At 35.1% G+C, this 21,943-nt stretch overlaps 1 protein-coding gene across 1 annotated transcript; it reads right to left on the bottom strand.

Annotated features, from left to right (window-relative positions):
- Positions 1–246: 246 nt before the first annotated feature.
- LOC110680628 lies at positions 247–18,937 on the bottom strand. The gene is made up of 2 exons (XM_021856424.1): positions 18,743–18,937; positions 247–1,462 (listed from the first exon to the last, which is right to left on the bottom strand). The coding sequence occupies exons 1-2, from the start codon at positions 18,752–18,754 to the stop codon at positions 527–529; spliced, it is 948 nt and encodes a 315-aa protein (XP_021712116.1). The 5' UTR covers positions 18,755–18,937; the 3' UTR covers positions 247–526.
- Positions 18,938–21,943: the final 3,006 nt, after the last annotated feature.

Below are 21,943 nucleotides of genomic sequence, written 5' to 3'. Positions count from 1 at the left end.
ATACAAGTACAGTGAACATTTTTGGATATTCGCTGTTAAATAAGATCTCATTTATTTTATTATTGTTGAATTGTTTTGTAGCATCATTTACTGCAAAACTGGGAAAAATACAGGGTACACTGAGTACCAAAGATCAAAGCCTAATACGATGGAAATTAGAACATCACCCTTTATGCAAAAATCTGCATAAACCCCGAATCAGGTACAACTTTTGGGCAGTTTCGGATCAATTCAAGCACCGTTGGATTCAATTTTCATCAATGCTTTGCATTATAACATACGGTATCTCTTCATACATACATACAAATCAATCAACATTATACAACAGTGCAAAAGAGTGAGATTACACATAAAAAAAGAGAGGGAAAGAGTTAGAGAGCGTTGAAGCTACTTCCGCCAACCTGCGGAACGGGGCCCGTAGCGGCGGAAGCATTCCTCCCGTTTGGCACTCAAAATCATCGTTTATAACAAATGAAATCCGATTTGGCTCTAGTACGGTGGCAGTTTTGGCATGGTGTTGGCGAGACTAGTGCTGTTGGTAGCGGTGATCCTGCTGGTAGTGATGGTCATCCCACAGCTCCGGTTTGTAGGAACCATCGTCCTCGGGACCGTGTGAGGCCGCGGCGTGGGCACTGGCCAGAGCATTCAGGTGAGCTTCCTTGGCATGTTGGACCTCCGGGGTTTCCACTGGGACTCCACCGTGAATCACCGGGATGTGGACAGGGCCCTTCCATGGACCGTACTTGGTTTGATCCTCATGGGCAGCTGGCGTTCCCGGGTAGTGTTCATGAGCTGGGGCGTATCCATGAGCGTGAGCTGAAGCGTGGAATGCCCTGGTATGTTGAACTTCTGGGGTTTCCACTGGAACACCGTTGTGGATCACCGGGATGTGGATAGGTCCTTGCCATTTATGGATGGGAGCTTCTTGATGGCGATCAAAGTGGGGAGCTGGCACGCCTCCGTACTGGTTGGCTTTGACCTCCGGGATGTGAGCTGGGACGAACTTCCAGGAGCTGGAGTAAAGCGAGCGCTTGTGTAGTCTAGCCTTGGCTTCGGCATGGGCGGCAAAGTGAGCAGCTTTGGCAGCTTGAACTTCTGGAGTTTCCAAGGGGGCACCGTTGTGACCCAACACGATGGGAGAGTACGAATGGACCCATGGGCTGCCGTAGTGCGGATGGATCGGTGCTGGACCTTTGGGTAGATTGGTAGCCGCAACTTGGAAACCATGAATCGGATCAGCAGTGTACTTGACGGTTTGCACGTGGCCATCGCCATCCACGTAGGAATATCCACCGTGGGTCACTCCGTGAGCATCCTTAGTTTCGTGTTTCTGCGAATTTGGATCAGCATAACCGTACGAGTAGCCACCGATGCCATCATGGGCCTGATACTGCGATGACACTTCATGACCCAAGTACGAACCGGAAGAGGCAGAAGCCAGCAGCAACACCGAACCCAACACCTGAGGATGGCGAAATAAATCAACGAAATGCATTAGTAGGGTTGCCGCAATCGATTATTTCGATTAATCGACTCACTAATCGAATAATTCTCGCAGAAAGGCGCAAGAGAATTCCAAAGGAAGTAACTATCAAAGAAGATTTCGAAGGAAATTGGAAAGAAATTCTGAAGAAAGTTCCTGGAATTCCAATGGAATTTTTTAAGGTAATTCCAAGAAATTTCAAAGAAAATCCAAAATAAATCCTTAAAAGAAAAATCCGAAATAACATCCAAGAGGAAATTAAAAAAAAATTCCGAATGAGATTCCAAACGAAATTTCAAAGAAAATTCTTTTGTAAGTTCAAAGGAAATTTCAGAAAAAATTCCAAAGAAAATTTCAAGGGAATTTAGAAGAAAATTCTTCTTCTCTTCTTAAACTTCAATGGAACTTCCATATGAAATTTAAATGGTAATTGTAAAGTAAATTCCGAGAGCAAATTCCAGAAGAAAATTCCAAAGGAAATTCTTTAGGAAATTTCGAAGGAAATGCAAAAGAAAAAAATAAATGTTAATTTCGAAGAAATTCCAAAAAGGAATTCCGAGAAAATTCTGAAGGGCAAATTTCGAAGGAACTTTCGAAGCAGGGAATTCCAAAGGAAACTCCAAAGGAATTTTCGAAGATAATTCTAACGAAAATCCTCAAAGGACATCCCGAAGAAAAATCCGAAAGGAATTCCAAAGAGAATTCAAAACAAATTTCAGTATGAAATTTCGAAGCAATTTAAATGTAAATTTCGAAAAAAAATCTAGAGGAAATTTCGGAAGGAAATTCCAAAGAAAATTTCAAGGGAAATTCTTAAAGGAATTCCAAATGAAATTCCGAAATAAAAACTAAAGGTTATTTCAAAGGCTATTTCAGTGGAAATTCTAAAGCAATTTCTAAAGAAATACCGAAATGGAATTCCAAAGGAAATTTCGAAGTAAATACCAAAGCAATTCCGAAGGTAATTCCAAGAAATTCTTAAGGTAATTCCAAGAAATTCCGAAGGTAATTCTAAGCAAAATCCTCGAAGGAAATTAAAAAAAAATCCGGACGAAATTTCAAATTTCCGGACGAAATTTCAAAGGATATTCGTATCTTAATTTCAAAGATAATTCCGAAGGAAATTCCGAAGAAAATTCTGAATGAAAATTCCTAAGGAAATTCCAAAGGAAATTCAGAAGGAAATTTTAAAGAAAATTCCGAAAGGAATCCCAAAGGAAATTTCGAAAAATATTAAAGGAAATTCTGAAGAGAATTCCAAAGAAAGTTCCAAAGTAACTATCGAAGCAAATTTCGAAGGAAATTTGGAAGAAAATCCTGAAAGAAATTCCAGGGTAATTCTTAAAAATTCCGTTGGAAAATCCAAAAGAAATCCTCAAAAGAAAATTCCAAGTTAAATTCCAAACGAAATTCAAAGGAATTCAAGAACGAAATTTATTTCTATATTAATTTCAAAGGAAATTACGGAAGAAGTTCCAGAGAAAATTCCGAAGAAAATTTCAAGGGAAATCCAAAAAAAAAATTAAGGGAATTCCGAAGGAAATTTCAGAGGAAGTTTCAATGGTAATTCTAAAGGAAATTCCGAAGAAAATTTCCTAGAAAGTTTCGTAGGAAATTTTATTGAAAATTCCTAAAAATTACAGCAGAAATTCTGAAGGAAAATTTTGAAAGGAATTCCAAAGGAAATTCGGAAGGCATTCCAAGAGAAATTCTGAAGGTTATTCCGGAGGAACTTCCAAAGAAATTTTCAAAGGCAATTCCAAGTAATTACGAACGAAATTCTTAAACAAATCCTCAAAGGAATTTCCAAAGAAATTTAAAAGTACATTCCGAAGAAAATTCCAGAGGAAATTCCGAAGGAAGTTCTGGAGGAGATTCTAAAAGAAAATTGCGAAGGAAACTCTAAAAGAAATTCCAAAGGAAATGTTGAAAATATGTTTAAGAAAATTCCGAAGAAAATTCGGCCAAATTCCAAAGGGAAATTCGAAGGAAATTGCGTAAAATTTCAATCAAGACCTAAAAGAATTTCCTAAGGAAATTCTGATGAAATTATTCCAGTTCCATTCTCATTCATGGAAAAATGTTCTGAAGAATTTTTGTAATAACTTCTGAAGGAATTTTCAGTAGAATCATGTGGGAATGCTTGGCAAAATTTCCTAAAGAATCCTTAAAGGATTTAATGGAGAAATTTTGAGCGCGATGCCATGAGAAATTACTGGACGAATATTCCGAGGAACTATCGAAGAATCTTCCGTGGTGAATTCCTGTGCGAATTCTTGGAGAATAATGTGGAGAAAATTTCTAGATAAATTCCTGAAGACATTTCTGAAGCATTTTCTGGCGAAATTGCCGAGGAATTACCAAAAAAATGTCCGGTATTATTCCTGGAGGAGATCCCAGAAGAAATTCTGTCGGAATTATCAAAAGGGTACCTTAAGGAATTCACGTAAAAGTTCTGGAGAAATTCCTGAAAGTTGTCGTAACCCTTGGCCATTCTTTTCCGAAAAATATTCAGAAATCGTGGAAACTTACTTTCGGACACGTGAACTAAATCCGCCGCGAATTAATAGAGCTCGCGAAAGACGTCCAATCGAAGTAACGTTAGTCAACAGAATGTCCACCTCTCATCAAAGCAGCGACCACGACCCTCAGCAGCGGTTGCGAGTAGCTTCGTTCCTTCGTGTTCGTTTAGCTCGGTCTTGGCTGTTCGTTCACAACCGAAAGCACCTACACTAAACCGAAACCGAATTTCCCGATGTATACTCTCTAACCTTCCGCTTGTCAAGTCAAAGCATCTACTCGTCATTCGATCCACCGACACACACACATTCACGCTTCTACAAAGTAGCCGTCCGTTAGCATTCGCAACCCGAATGTACCCCTCTTCTCAGCCCGCAACGCTCTCCACTGAGATGATTCTATTGTGACGCTCACGATTTCTTTCATTTGCCGATTCCTATTCGTATAGCCTTTTTCATCTTTCTGGTTAAATGATGTTTTATAATTTATAGTATGGTATCATACACGCTCAAATCTAGCAACTAAGGTTTCGTGTGATGTTTGATTTCAATTTTTTTTTTTAGATACAAAACTTTATTCTAGATATTCGAGTTATTTTTGATTTAATGTTAAAACGCTAACAATTACTTTTGATATTTTGTTCTATTTCTTTTACTGATTTATCAAAGATCCTTTATCTACTACAAAAGTCTTTGAGAATTCCTGAAATTATCAGTAGAAGAACGAAACGAATTCTTGAAAAAATCCCCGAAAAACTTTAGGGCTAACTTCTTGAGGATTTTCTGCACGAGTTTCCCAAGGACTTTTTTAGAATTTTTCTGGCTGACTTTCAGAGGAATCTTGTATGGCAATCTAGGAGTAATTCCAGATTAATAACCTATATAAATTGCTGGAAGAATTTACAGGGTAATTATCGGAGGATTTCTTGAAGGAATTTTCTGAATTGTTCCTATTCGATCCTCCAAAGGAATTCCAGTACAGATCCCCGGTAGGATGCAGAGCTACTTGGACACTTCCATGATTCACTTTGGCATAGGGGGTTTTTCTCGGTCAAATTGTCTGAAACTTTGCAATAAGAAGCACTTCAGTACGACGCATATTCTGGACCACGGTATACACAACAAGGTAGGCTATTCCCACGTGTAAGCAACGATTTTCAATAAAAACATGTGTCGTCATTCCTATCGCCAAGCATGGGGCTAGAAGGATAGTAAAAGAGAGCAGGCTTTGCTTTCTCTTGTACTCGTTCGAGATTGCGATAGGAATAACGTCACTACCAAATGTCATTTTTTGGAATATAATACCTTGTTTCTTTTTATCGTGTTCTAGACTATGAGCTCAGTACCTTATAAAAAAATAACCACTGCCGAAATAAATCAAAAGTGCCAAGAATAGAATCCGGCTCCCTATACAAAAAACAACCTTGAAATTTCAGGATTTATCAAAACAGGGATATTTTTGGAACCTCCGTGAAATTATTAGAAGTGATTCTCGATAATTTTCTGGATCTTCACTCAGCAATATCTACAGCAATTTTCGAAATGACGATCATTGGTTCCGAGATAGCTGCAGGACTTCAGAAAAATTGCCTCGAGTGCCCCTCTGCAAAACTTCCTTTCTCTGTAATTTTCCACCACACTAATCACTTCACTGGATCTATAAAAACACATCCGTGCATGCCAATATATTGAATATTGTTTTCTACCCGTCCATCTTCAGCTCAAGCAAGGTATTTTTTTTTCTTCGCCAGCTCCATCAGAGCTTCCAGCGATCGCATTTTCAGGCTGTGAACCGTTTCACCAGTTCGTTTAACTTTTAGTTAAAATTTGACAGCTCGATAGTTATTTCCCCTCCGGTTAGAAATAACCCTGCTCTGGAGCATGGTTAAACTTGACAGTTCGAAAGTTATTTTTTGCTCCCGTGAATTTGAGAATAACTAACCATCTGTCAACATTGTTCTGAAATCTAGCGTAACATTTGAAAAGGGCCTAACTGCAAAATGTAAACAAACTTGATTATTCATTATTCGTATCATTTTTTACGTAAATTACTCCTACATACTCTTACGGGCATGCAAAATACATTATTAATGGTAATTTTATTCAAATTTAAAAGGGCCTATCTGAAAATGATAAAACTAAGAGGGCCTAACTGGTCATAAAAGGGCCTAACTGAAAATTTCCATCAAAATCAGATTGGCCCTTCCGTGCATTTTTAATTTTCCTCCATATTTTTCAATATTCAGCTATTGTATAGTGTTTTTCTCACATAATGGAACCTAGTGAAATATTTGAAAAGGGTTTATCAGCATAACTTCAAAATTGAGAAATGCTCGATTGAAGATTCTGTAACATATTGATTGTTACTATTTTGAACTCATTGCTATCTAATAGTTTTTAAACTTTTGTTCGACACTCATAGTCTATTACTGGGCCACGTAACGTTTTAAATCTAACATAACATAAAAGCTAGTAAAAAATGTTGAATTCAAACATCATCGGCAGATAGGCCCTTTTACGAGCCTTCAAACCAGTTAGGCCCTTTCAATTAGGCCCTTTAATTGAACATGGTTTCAGTTAGGCCCCTCCAGTTAGGCCCTTTTATTTAACATAGTTCCAGTTAGGCCCTTTTGGAATTTGTTAATTTTATTGATTATTGAATAGATTTTCTAAGTTTTAGAACAAAATCAATCGATTATGTGAGAAAATCAACATTGAATATTGAAAATTATTTATTGAAGATTCAGTACTATATTGATTATTCATATTTCAAACCCTTTCTCCTATTTACTAGTTTTATACTTGTGTTCGACACTCATAATAGTCTACTAGGTGGCCCATAACGTTTAAAATCTTAAATAACAAAACAACTCGTGAAAATGGTTGAATTCAAACATCATCGGCAGATAGGCCCTTCTACGAGTCTGCAAACCAGTTAGGCCCTTTCAGTTAGGCCCTTTGATTGCACATGGTTTCAGTTAGGCCCCTCCAGTTAGGCCCTTTTATTAAACTTAGTTCCAGTTAGGCCCTTTTGGAATTTGTTAATTTTATTGATTATTGAAGTGATTTTCAAAGTTTTAGATCAAAATTAATCGATTAGGTATGTGAGAAAATCAACTTTGAATATTAAAAATTCTTTATTGAAGATTCAGTACTATATTGATTCCTATTTCAAGCCCATTCTCTTTTTTTACTAGTTTTATCATAATCTTAATGCGAAGTAAGTTGAAAAACTGATTTTTTATTCTGAAAAAAATCAATTACATTAAAAATGTTGAATAATTTTTATTTGTTAATTTTTATTTGTTGCCTCTAGTTGTGGATCGAGTTCCAAAAGTCGCGATTTTCACAAAAACAAATTCGTTTGTTTTTATAACAGCCCTGCAAGAATTCTTCTTATACTTCTTCTTGGCATTACGTCCTCACTGGGACAGAGCCTGCTTCTAAGCTTTGTGTTCAATGAGTACTTCCTCAGTTATAAACTGAGTCTTTTTTTTGACATGTTGCCATTTTCGCATTCGTATATCGTGTGACAAGTACGAAGGTACTCTATATTCAGGAAAATAAAGGAAATTTCCATTACGAAAAAACCTGGACCGACCGGGAATGGAACTCAGATACCTTCAGGATGGCTTTGCTTTGTAGCCGCGGGCTTAAACTGCTCTGCTAAGGAAGGCCCTCAAGTATAAAACAAGTAAAAAAGTGAATGGGTTTGAAATAGATATAATCAATAAGGTACTGAACCTTCAACCGAGAATATCCAACATTTAGCTATTACATTGTTTTTCTCTCGCTTTATTTTATTTAAAAACTATGAAAATCACTTCAATAAGCAATAAAATCAATAAATTCCAAAAGGGCCTAACTGGAACTATGTTTAATAAAAGGGCCTAACTGGAGGGGCCTAACTGAAACCATGTTCAATCGAAGGGCCTAACTGAAAGGGCCTAACTGGTTTGAAGATTCATTGAAGGGCCTAACTGCTGATGATATTTGAATGCAACCATTTTCACGAGTCGTTATGCTATTTGAGATTACTAACGTTATGGGCCACGTAATAAACCATAATGAGTGTCTAACACAAGTTTAAAACTAGTAAAAAAAAGTAAATGGGTTTGAAATATCAATAATCAATATGTTGCTGATTTTGTATAGAATAGTTTCCAATATGTAGCTTGTATGATATTGTGTTGTTTTCTCACATAATCATTAAATGTTGTCGAACAAATATGCAAATCACTTCAATAATCAATAAAATTAGCAAATTCAACAAGGGCCTAACTGGTTTGAAACTTCGTAAAAGGGCCTATCTGCGGATGATGTTTGAATTGAACTATTTTTACAAGTTGTTGTGCTATTTCAAATTCAAATCGTTGTGAGCCACGTAATAGACCATTATAAGTGTCGAACACAAGAGGTTATCCGAAAATTACGTCCATCAATTGGGGCCTCCTCCAATGGGGGGATGTACGAAAATGTGACAGTGCATGGATTGGGTATTAGAAAAAGCGTGACAGAGGGGGTAGAAGGGTTCTAGAAATCCCGAAAAACGATGGACGTCATTTTTGGATCTTCCCCAAGTATGAAACTAGTAAACAGCGAATGGGTTTGAAATAGGAATAATCAATATGGTACTGAATCTTCAACCGAAAATTTCCAATATATAGCTATTATATAGTGTTTTTTTTTCACATAATCGCTAAATTTTGTTCAAGATTTATGCAAACCAATTCAAAAATCAATAAAATTAGCAAATTATAAAAGGGCCTAACTGAAACCATGTTCAATCAAAGGGCCTAACTGAAAGGGCCTAACTGGTTTGAAGATTCATAAAAGGGCCTATCTGCCGATGATGTTTGAATTCAACAATTTTCACGAGTTGTTGTGTTATTTGAGATTAGAAACATAATGGGCCACGCAACAGACTTTAATGGGTGTCGAACACAGGTATGAAACTAGTAAAAATGCGAATGGGTTTAAAATAGGAATTATAAATATGGTACGGAATCTTCAATTGAGAATTTCTCAATGTTTACGTTTTGCAGATAGGCCCTTTTCAAATGTTACGCTAGAAATAACTACTCGACAGTCAAAGCTCAAATGGGTCGACTGCGATGTTCAATTTAACCATGTGAGGCATTCTCCAACTAACGTTCGGCGAGTACAGTTGTGAAGTATTTCAAGGTGTTTCAAGTGCGCGTTCGTGAGTAAGAGGAAATTTTCATAATCCCAAAATAAGTTGAGTGTTCTCAAAAAAGTGGAAAACGGATTTCTATTTTGGTAATTAGTGGTTGTAGATTTGTGAAAACGGTGCAAATTATCGATTGGTAAGTTTGATTGATTCCGTTTCTCGGGCCCCCAGGAGGGTTGGCTTTTGAGGTTAGAATCACCAAGCCACGAGGTTTTAGGGCCTCGTTGGATGTCGACAAAATGTGATGAGTATGGAAGGTTCTCGGACCTTCTAGACGACAATGAACAGGAACTCGACTCGGGTACAGGATACGAATCAGCTTATGAAGGGGTTTTATCTAACCGCAGAAAAATAAGTAGTGACGGAGAAGAAGATCAAAAGAAGGGTAGGAAGAAGAGGAAGAAGGAAAAGGAGAGAGAGAAACAAAATGGCGACAAAGGAAAAGACAAGAATGGCAAGGCAAAAATGGACGTAGGTGACAAATACAAAGAAAGAGATGATTTCCTTGACGATGGTTGGGAAATAAATAAGTCTTTCACAACTTTCTTCATTGAACCAACAGATCCAAGTAAGAATATTCATGTCATGGAACTTGCTCGAACCCTACACAACATTAAAATTACAAACTACACGGAATTGAAAATAGCAGGAAAAAACAGATACAAGATAACTTTCGCAAACCCGAAACATGCAGAAAACTTGATCAATTCGAAAATTCTAACGGAAACATTCAAATACAAAATTTACGTACCAACCATGTTCAAGGAAACCATAGGAGTAGTAAGGGATATTCCTCCAAGTATTCCGGAGCAAGAAATATTTGAAAAACTGGAATCGGAAAGAATAAAAATCAAGAAAGTGGAAAGAATACAAAAATTGGAAAATGGAAAATTAGTACCGACCTACAGTGTTAAACTTTATGCAGAAGGGGAGAAATTGCCAAGAGAGGTGACTATTTTTGGAATCCCGAGAATAGTTGATGTCTATTTGTTCCCGTTAAAATACTGCTGGAAATGTCTACGATATGGTCACAGAGTAAAGGCGTGTAAGTCAGAACAGCAAAGATGTTATATTTGTGCAAATCCGGAACATGAAGGGAAAAACTGTAAGTCTTTGGACGTTAGGTGTTTCCATTGTGGTAGTAAACATAAAGCTTTTGACGTAAATTGCAAAGAAAGGATTAGACAGGAAAACATCAGTAAATCAATGGCCTACAACAAACTAACATTTAACGAAGCCGAAAAAAGATACCCGAGACAGTCACAGACAGAAATCAGATTACAGTCAAATGAGGATTTTCCACCGATCGATAATAAATCAGAAGAAATAGTTCAGAAGGAACAACAACACACAAACACGAATAAGAATTTGAAAATACAAGAGAGCAACACAGAACAATACATTACGAAATCAGAACTGGAACAAATAGTGAACTCACTCAAAATGGAATTCGTTAAACAACTGAATATGAACAAAATGATTTCAAAAATCAAAAAAATCAAGGAACAAATTGACAAAACAATCAATAACGCAGGAACGAGTACACACAATAAGGGTGAAAATGTACTCAAACAAATAAGCGATCAACTACAAGAAATAGTGAACCCAGCGTTTCTGAAAAATAATGAAAATCCTCGAATAGTTCAACCAGATAAACTATAATGGCCGCAGTCAGAAACTTGACCATTCTTCAAAATAATATAAATAGCATAAGACCGGCAGCAAATCGTTCACTTTTAACAATACTTTTACAACAACATAATATTGATATAGCAATTCTTTCAGAAATTTTGACTAAACCGGATGAACAATTTAATTTTACAGGTTACAAATTTGTTAAGAAATGTAGAGATAAAGGATATGGAGGAGTTGGAATATTGATCAAAAATGAAATAGATTTTAAAACAGTTTCCCTACCTAAACTTCACCCTATAGAAGCAATAGCAGTTAAAACAAATAATACAACTGAGACATTAATGATAATTTCAGTCTATATACCACCGTCAATAGGAAATAATCAAATTAAAACACCATTGCTTAAATTATTAGACTTCATAGACAAATCAAATACTTCAACAATTTTAGCAGGAGATTTTAACTCGAATCATCCAACATGGAACAATGCAAATAAAAGCTGCCCTCGCGGAGAGTTGTTAGCAGAATCATTAATAAACACAGATTTAATAGTAATGAATAACGGTAATCCAACAACGATCAGACCTCCTAACACGATTCCATCAGCAATTGACATTACAATAGTTTCAACAAATATAGCACCTAAAGTAGAATGGTCAGTCCTGGATCAAGAAATTTGCGGAGAACATAAGGTTATAATATTCGAAATAATAGACTATGCAAAATACTATGAATACAATAAAATATAAATAAATAAAAAGCAAGCAGTAGAAAATTTGAACAACCTTTGCCCAGAGACAATAGAAAATCCAGAAGTATTGAGTGAAAAATTTATAGAATGTATTGACAAAGCCAAATTCAAGCCGCATAAAACAAATTATCCGAAAAAATGGTGGACACAAGATATTAAAAAATTATATGAAGAAAAAAGTAATAACTTATTAAAATATTTCAAAAATTTAACTCTACAAAACTTTCTTCTTTTTAAAAAATCTAGAACATTACTTAAATCAGCAATTAGGAAAGAGAAAAGAAAATCATACAGAGAACTGACAGACAGTCTAACACCAGACATGAATATCAAACAACTATGGACTACAGTCAAAATGATAAGTGGAGGATTTCCAAAGAAAAATAACATACAAATATTGAACGACAAAAACCTTTCATCTGAATTCATGAATACAATTTTTTCCACTAAAACCACAGAAAAAAATTATAGTCCCTCAGATACAATAGTTAAACATAAAATAACATTACAAGAAATACAGAGTATTATAAAATCTAAGAAAGATACTTCAGCATCAGGTCCAGATAATATATCCTATTACTTCCTCAAACAAATAAATTTAGATCTAATTATCAAAATAACTGAAATGATTAATAAAGTTATATGCACCAGAGAAATTCCTAAAAGTTGATTAGAAATTAAAACAGTAGCTATATTGAAACCAGATAAAGAAGAAAATGATGCTAGTTCTTATAGACCAATATGTTTAATACCAATTTTCTTAAAAACAATAAATATTTCTTACAAAAAGCAATTAGTTAGCTTCATTAAATCAAATTCTCCACTTCCTAAATATTCGTTTGGATTTAAACAAAAAACATCGGCAATAAACTGTGTAAATATGTTAATAGCAAAAGTAAATAATTCAAAGAACAAAAAACACTTCTCACTTTGCACATTCTTAGATTTGACAAAAGCATTCGATAACGTTAATATAGAAAAATTACTTAATATTTTGAAAGAGAAAAAATTTCCGAATGAAATCATAGACTGGTGTTATTACTATCTAAGAGAAAGAACGGTTAAGATCATAAAGAATGATGGTACAGAAATAGAAACGAAAACAAACAAAGGTCTTCCCCAGGGTTGCCCACTTTCTCCTATACTATTTAATATTTACACGAGTTCACGAAACAGTTGAAGACGGAGTTCTTATACAGTTTGCAGATGACTTCTCTATTTTTATAGAAAGTGAAAATATGACAGAATCGATAACTAAAATGAACAATGCATTAGACACAATTTCAACAGCTTTACTCAAACTTGATTTAAACATAAATCCAAATAAATCAGCAACTATTTGTTTCAACAATGATATTCCAGATAACATACAAATTACAATAAATAATCAACCAGTAGAACTCAAATTAGTCCATAGATACTTAGGAATTTGGATTGATCACAAATTGAATTTCAAAACACATATAACTGAAATAACCAATAAAGCAAAAAAGAAAATCAATATACTTAAAATGTTAAGCAGAAAAAAGGGAGGAACGCATCCAGTTACATTAAGCCAGATAAATAAATCAATAGTAAGGTCGCAATTAGACTATGGAATAACTATTTATTCATCAGTTGCTAAAACAGATTTACAAAAAGTAGAGAAAACCCAAAACTTATCATTAAGAACAACATTTAGATATTTACAATCTACCCCGAATCACATTTTATACGCATAAACTGGAGAACTACCAGTAAAGTACAGAGCACAATATTTTACCCTTAAGGAAATACTCAAAAATTTATATATATATATATATATATATATATATATATATATATATATATATATTATATATATATATATTTATATATATATATATATATATATATATATATATATATATATATATATATATATATATATATATATATATATATATATATATATAGATATTTATTTATAACTGATTTAATAACATCAGACGAATTACCCAAATTTACAAGTTACATTCAAAAAATAGCATCCCTAAATAATTATCACATACTTCAATGCAAGTTGAACCAAAAAGCAATGAATCCCCCGGAAGAAAGTAAATTAGTCATTATCCCAAAAATTACAGGCATTAACAAAAAAAAACACTTCTAAGGAAATACAAAAGGTTATAGTGCTTCATCTAATAAATGAAAAATATAAAGATTATTATCATATATTTACAGACGGTTCAAAAACTTCAGAAGGTGTAGGATATGGAATATACGATGAACAAACTAAATCCTCGTTTAGTTACAAATTAAATGACAATTTCAGCATAATGAACGCAAAATTAGTAGCCATAATAGAAGCAATAGAGTATGCTATTAGTATAAACCAATTTAAAATAGTAATATTTACAGATTCGCAAAGTAGTTGTAGTATACTGGCTAATACTAATAATGAAGACAACTATCTAATTCACCATCTTTAAACAATAGTAGAGTTCAATAGTATTCAGCAGATAATTATTCAGTGGATACCAGGTCACACAAACATAATTGGGAATGACAGAGCAGATACAGCAGCAAAACTGGGAATAAAAAAATCACAAATAGAAAACTACCAACTAACATTAAATGACTGCATATTAGGGTTTAAAAACGAAATGCTACAGGAATGGAATAAAGAATATACAGAAATATCGAGAGAAAAAGGAAAAGATCACTTTAAAATTTTGACTCAATTAAAACTGGAACCATGGTTCAACCACATAAGCTTACCAACTAGTCAGATAATAAATATGGGGAGAATACGAACTTTCCATACAGCCACTAAAGACATATTAGCGAAATGGAATCTAATTAGTTCGGACTTGTGCGAGAAATGCCAGGTAACAGAGGACCTTCTACATGTACTTTTTGATTGCTCCAATTTGTCGTCTATAAGACGGAAATATCCAATACTCGTTCAAAAAAAATTCAATATACGACATCCTAAAAAATAAAAATGGTGATGAATATGCTCAAATTGCTAGCTTCCTGGAGGAAGCAAGAGTAAATGTTTGAATCCGTTATTTTCGCGAAAAATAATTTGCAATGTTTTTCAATGAAAGAACCGTTGATTGTTTAGATTTTGATCGGTCAAAACACTTGAGAGAAAAATCAACTTAAAAATTCGTACGATTCGTTAACTGACATTTTGAATGGTCACGTATCACTTGACACACTGGCAAATATGGATCAATAGGTCTGTGCCAAAATAGAAGAGAAGAAAAAAAAAACCATGTGAGGGGAAAATAACTATTGAAATGTCAAATTTTAACTAATAGTTAAACGAACTGGTGAAACGGTTCACAGCCTCAGTTTTCTCGTCCGTCTGTTCCGGAATGAAAACAAACATTTCTGTCAAAAAACCGCAGGGTTGCTGCACAGTTTGCAGTCGAGCAGCACATTCGAGCAGTTTGTATCATGATATCCTAAGACAAGACGTGTCAGGTCAAAGTACAAAAACGAAACCAATTTGCCTGTCGAAAAAGACCATTTCTGATTGGTCGTTTTGGCAAAGGCCTACTTTAACATCGTTGAGTTGAATTGCAACAGGGCACTTTGTTGCTAGCCTGGCCGTGTTGCTGGTTTATAAGATAAAGTTTTTATCAAAAGCAGTGCTGGGAATGGTAATAGTACAGGTCGGACTCGATTATCCGGAGACTCGATTATCCGGGGACTCGATTATCCGGGATTCGATTATCCGGAATTTTAGACTCGATTATCCGGAATTTGTTTTTTGATGTTCTTGTTTTTCAATTTTTATGCATAAATCTGAGATATTTTTTTATTGCAATATACATTATGAATGGTTTTGCAGTTTAGAACGTATTTAAGAAAAGGTGGGTTTGAAAAAGTGTTTTTTTTGCATATGCTGGTCAAAACTTTTTTTTTTTCTTGTAAAGACCCCTACTGTTCCTAGAAAAAAAATTCTGGTTACGCCACCGCATCATATAAATAAAATAACAAAAATAGACAATATTTAAGTTCTTTTATCAAAGATATATTTTTTTTCCTTAGTGATTCGATTATCCGGAGGATTCGATTATCCGGAGTGAAAAAAAAATCGATACTCCGGATAATCGAGTCCGACCTGTAGTAGGCTTGAATTTCGAGAAAATCACGTGGCACTCTCACTCAGTAGCTAAAAATTAGTGATTCGGTCTTAGCTGATCTGTCACGTCCTGTCCTAGATGATATTCAGCTGTTTAAAACCGCTAATAGGCCTATTCAAATGACGTCTCAAATCAGCTGATCGGGAAGCACTTTGACATTTCTTCTATGAAAATGACAGGCCCGTGTTAGCAACGGTCCTCCACCGATGTAAACAAATGAATAGACGGATCTGTCAAATGAAAAGGCCTATGGCTGCCGAAAGCAGGCTCGCTTTCTGGTAGGGATCGGTCGATTTGACGTTTGGATTGGGTCATTTATATGGAACAGACTCAAGCCAAACGTCATATCGTTTGAACCCAGAGAGCGAGCCTATTTACGGCAGCCATAGGGCTCATACATTTATTTCATAACGTTTAAATTGGCTATTTTGGACATCCACACGGAGAAATATTTTTACCTAATTTTTGAGTTTACTTTACCCAAAATTAAGTATATCGATTATAGTTTCAACCCAAAATCTCTCGGTTTTCTCTTTCTCCCACACGAATGTTGTCAAAAATAGAGAGAGCTGCATCTACCCAATGGGGGTACTTTGGCCCAATAAGCCAAATTTGGATAAATGCAACTTTTCTTATGTTTGGGTCGAAAGAACTCAATTTTGCGATAAATCAACCCAAAATTGAGTATATTTTTTTAATGGAATTAAAGCCAAACTACTTAGTGGGGACCTTGGAAATTTAGCCAAAATTGAGTTATTGGGCTCAACTACGGAATTGCGTTGAAACAACCAAAAATTGAGTTGAATTCTGTCTCCCTGCTCAGGAGCATGGTTAAACTTGACAGTTCAACAGTTATTCTCTACTTCCGATAGGGAAAGTATACCAGTTATGGCCATAATGGTTCCCTATTTGGACATATGTGAAATTTTGATAACTTTTACATTTTTTTTGAATGTTTAAACAACAAGATATATCTTAAATCTAACTACTACAACACACAAACATTTTCAAAATTAGAAGTCATTAAAGTAATCAAGTATGGCGAAATAGGGAACCACTATGTCCATAACTGAAGTTCAATTTAACCATTTCGGGGGAAAACAACTACCGAAATGTCAAATTTTAACTAAAAGTTAAACGAATCGGTGAAACGGCTCACAACGAACCGTCAAGTAGAGGGATTTCTCATAGAATTCTCCAAAAGATTTTTCTATCAATTTGTCCCTTGATTCCCCCGGAAAATTTAACGAACAAAAAATCATGGGTTCCTGTGCGACCTCACTTTGCTGCGGTAATTTTTCATGTGCATCTCCAGTATTTGCCTCAAGAATCCTTACAGAAAATCCTCCAGAAATTCTTCACTAGTTCTTCACTAGTTCTTCTTGATTTTTTTTTAAATTTTTCAAAGGATTCTTCTAAAAATTCCTCCTAGAATTGTAAAAGAAATTTATCGAAGAGCTTCTCTTGACATCTTTCAAAAATGTCAAGAGTAATTTTTGTTTTATTGCTAGAGAAACCCTTGAAGGAATTTTATGATGAATCTTTTAAGAAATTATCGGCAGAATTCATGAAATCCTGTAAAAATAAAAGGAGGAAATTCTGAAAACATCAGTGAGGTGTTTCTTGACGATTCAATTTGAAAAATTGAAAAATTTCTGGAACAATTCTTAGAGTAAGGTCTGAAGGAATTCTTAAAAAAATTTCTAAAACAATCCACAAAGAAATCCCTGGAGGAATTCTTAAAGAAATCTTAGAAAAAAAAAATTCTTTGGAGATTCCTAAAGAAATTCTTGAAGGAGATTTTGAAAAAAATCTCAGGAACGATTGGACAAATCCATGGACGAACTTCAAGAACTTGAAAGAAATGCTAGGAGAATTTTGAGCAGAATACCTACAGACTTCTGTGAAGAAATTTTAAAAGGAAGTCCATAAGTATTGCCCAGAATTATTGTTGGATTAATTTATGGAGGAAACCCTGGAAGACCTCTTGGAATTCCTACAGGAATTTTTGGAGGAATCCTAGAATAAATTCATGAAAAGGAATCAAGGTTCCTTTCTAATCGCAAAGGGAGGAGTTTGGAAGGAGTCGCAAAATCGAAGAAGAATTTCTCAAACATTTTGAAGGGAAGAAGCACAGTTTTTTTTTTTAATTATGACAATAAAACTGAACGTTTGTTTAGTTCTTGAAAAGTCTCTCCAGTGACTATAAGTCACTTGAATAAATAAAAAATAGAATAAATTGGATTTTTCCAGTTCAGGTGATCATTATGAAAAAGAGAACCCATTATGGCATTCGTAGGAAAGGGCTTCCTCAAGAATGTTGCCAGAAACCTGGAGAAAAATTCCACAACCCCACTCAGTGCCGTCGGGACTAAAAGTGGGATCACGTTACCGAACATTGCCGCATGCATGCTAAATTCATGATTTACGAAGGTTTTTCTCACGCTAAGAACCTCTGTCCTGTGAAAGAAGATACCAAAAAGTTTGTATGCTAAAATTGCGGGGGCAATCAAAAGTCTAACTTTTGGGATTGCCCTTCGCGCAAACGAATCGTTGAGACTCGTATCAGGCAGATGAATAGCAACGTTTTGCGTAGCCGGAATTCCCCAGCCAGAATCTTCAACAGTTCTCGTTTATCCTGATAACGAACGTTTGCTTAATAATCATGCTCATGCCCAAGCGCCATTTGATTTGCACGGCAGGCGTTACCGACGTTATGAAATCAGCTCTACTTCTCAGCAGCGTACAACTCAAGTAATTTCGGTAGCGGAATCACTCCTTGACCGTTTCTTGTCCTATCCTTTTGCACAGTACTTATGAACAGCGTACTACCCATAAGTAAAAATGACATTTCGAACTTTAGCGCTCTTATTTTTGAAGTTCGTACCTCGCTTTAACCGATTTACAAAAAAATATGCTATTGCGTTCAGTATGTTGTGGGTCCCGCACTATTAAAGCTACCCGCATTTTCAAAGATATTCCGGTTTAACGGTACACACAATTTACAACACTTTCGATGTTCTTCACCCAAACTAGAAAACTTACGAAGGCTCGCATGATGATTCAACCCAATGCTTTCGATTTTCTCTCACTTGCCACTTGCACACAACACTGTTGCAGTTTGACGAACCTATTGGGTGCGCAAATTGATTACCCCGAAACCTCACTAGCAGCTGGCTAGGACTGTTTGCGAACTGTGCCTTCCCCGGGAGGACGATTGCGGTTTTATACCGCAGACGAAACTTACCACGCGCCAACTTACACTGCCGGCCGAACGATCGTGCTTTTCGCCGGGTGACGGCTGTGCACCCTAACCGACGGCGGCTATTCTCCCGCTCACGTTTCGGCTCTCACCACGCGGTCGATCGAGCACGTGCTTCCAATCTCTTGGTCCCCACGGCTCTCTTCAAACTGCAGTAGGCGCTGGAAAAAAAGCGATGCCAGATTTTCAGGATAAAATTATGGGTCTTCAGCGGATTCGGAGTCGCTGAATTTGATTTAGTGTTGGTTCACTTTCATTCGTTGACAGCTCAGTCGATTGATGTGTGTGATTTTTGCTGGCGAACCGGTTCCGCATTCCGTTGCCGTTACGCTATCATTGCGTTTGGGCTCTTGAAGGAAAATAACCATCATCGTTTTATAAATTTTCAAAACCAGTTTTTTTGCTCAAAATTTAAGCAATGATCAAGAAAATCTATCCTCGCATTACACTTGCTATCTGGATTGCGATGATAGATTTTCATGAGGATTTCTTTAAATTTGAACGAAGAAACTATAACTGAGGCTACATCATAATCAATAATCATTCATTAGCATAATCATCAATCACGATCATTGTTCATGGTAAAATTGAAATTAATCATGAATCATAATCATGCTCAAATTGAATTTAGAGTCGGTGTTCCCTTAGTGGACAGTCCCCTATAGTCACACTAGTGGCTTTTGTTCAGATGAAATAAACTCTAGAGTGGATTGTTCAACTCCTATTACACTAAAATGTTTGTTGGGTGTTCCTATAGTAGCACTACTGAGAGAAACTATTTTTTTATTATACGAAATAAATGATGAATTAAGAACTTTTGTACATCAAACAAAAGCTTTTGATCCACACTTTCATAACTGTAGTAGGCCTTGAAGTAACAGGACGTGTTTTTTCAAAGTCTGACATTTTTCTCTTTTTCAGGAGGAGAATTTTTTTCCGTGGCTGCACAAGAATTGAAGTTCGTGAGTGCTTTGGTGTTGACGAAAGACGTTTCGTCTTGGATTTTTGCGAACGTTTGGAGGGCGAAGATTTCTTTGAAGTTTGTGCTGTGTTTTCCACTGAGGAGGAATTGTTGTGAACTTTGGAGGACTTCTTTTTCGAACTGCTGGTGGCAAGCTGTTCAAGAGAACTTTTGGCTTTAGAAGCGTTCAAGTTTCCGAATTGCGTTTTGATCGATTTTGAAGTTTGAAGTTGACTTTCAAGAAGAGAAACTTTGAAGTTTTTGGATTGAGCTGAGTACAATTTTTATGTTTCTTATTTTTACAATTTTCTTCATTTGCAGCTTTAATTAGGTTTTTTTTGTTGATTAATATTCCCCGTTGTTTTCCAATTATGGAAACCGTCGGGGATTTACCAAATTCAAAAGAGGATGATCATTCTGCACCTCTTGAGGCAGCATCCAAACCATTTCGAGTTAAGTTATTTCCTGCCAGTTTTCTTGGTCCATATTCAGTTTATTTTCGGAAAAAGGACAAACCTATAAATGTTTTGTTGATTTCTGCAGAGGTGTATAAACAATACAAATCTGTTAAAGAAATCAAAAAAATATCTTTGGATAAGTTAAGAGTAGTTTTTGGTTCTCGTGGAGATGCGAATGCTCTACTTGAATCTAATTTATTTTCAAATTTATATAGAGTGTACGCACCTTGCGACTCATGCGAAATTAGTGGTGTCATTTATGACGAATTTTTGAGTTGTAATGATGTTATTGATTATGGTTTAGGAATTTTTAAAAATAAATCAATTTCACCTGTGAAAATTCTAGATTGTAATAGATTATCCGAATTATCATTTAATGGCAGTAATACAAATTATGTCCATTCTGATTGTATGAAAATTACTTTTGCGGGCTCTGTGATTCCCGATTTTGTCTCAATTGACAATGTTTCATACAGTGTGAGGCTTTATTATCCTAGGCTAATGCATTGTACTCGTTGCCTTTTGTTAGAACATTCATAAAATTATTGTTCAAACAACCCAAAATGCTCGAAATGTGGTGAACCCCATTCGTCATCAGAATGTGATAAACATTCGGATGTTTGTATTTATTGTAAATTAAATCATAGTTCAATCAAAGAGTGTTCAGTTTACAAAGCAAATCAACAAAAGTTCAATCAACAAATTAAATTAAAAAATCGTTTCTCTTATTCAGAAATTTTAAAAGCTTATCGGATTATGATGATGATAATTTAAATGAAAATTCTAATCAATTTATATACAAACCTCCAACCAAGAGAAAAAGAGCAAATTTATTATCTGGTAAAATTAATATATATCAATATTTGTGATCTTCAGCCATCTACTTCATTTGAAAAAAAGTTTTCCTCCTCTTGATACTACTTCAAATCCCAAAAGTATTCCAGGATTTCAAAGAGTAAATGATGATTGTTCCAACAATAATAATTGTGAAGAAAATTTTGATGATTCTGCAAAAAAATGACAATCATGATAATTCTTTTTTGAGCATTTTGGAACAGGTAATAGATTTATTAGGATTAAATGATTTTTGGAAAAAACTGATTTAAAAATGTTAACCATCTTTAGCTTTTCTTCTTGATAAATTAAATTCCTTTGGATCCCTCTTTTCTTCATTATTCTCTTTTCAATGGCTCCAATCTATTCTGAGACCCTGAATGTTTTACAATGGAATTGTCGTAGTATAATTCCTAAACATGATAGATTAAAATCATTGCTGTCAAATTACAATATTGATGTCTTTTGTTTAAATAAAACTTGGTTGATTGAATGCAAAAATATACATATTTCGTCATATAATATTATTAGGAAAGATAGAAATACTCCATCTGGAGGGGTTATTATTGGGATTCGTGATGGTATTCAGTTTAAATATTTGGATTTACCTCCTAATTTATCTGTAGAATGCATTGCTGTTACTATTAAACATAATAACATTCAATTTTTGATTGTTTGTTTTTACATTCCTCCAAATTCTGTATTTTCTTTAACACAAATTAAAAATATTT

This window comes from Aedes aegypti, unplaced genomic scaffold, assembly GCF_002204515.2.
Source record: "Aedes aegypti strain LVP_AGWG unplaced genomic scaffold, AaegL5.0 Primary Assembly AGWG_AaegL5_hic_scaff_1672_PBJ_arrow, whole genome shotgun sequence".
NCBI lineage: Eukaryota > Metazoa > Arthropoda > Insecta > Diptera > Culicidae > Aedes > Aedes aegypti.
Note: the sequence above shows the minus strand (reverse complement) of the source record. Positions and strands in the feature narration are given on the sequence as shown.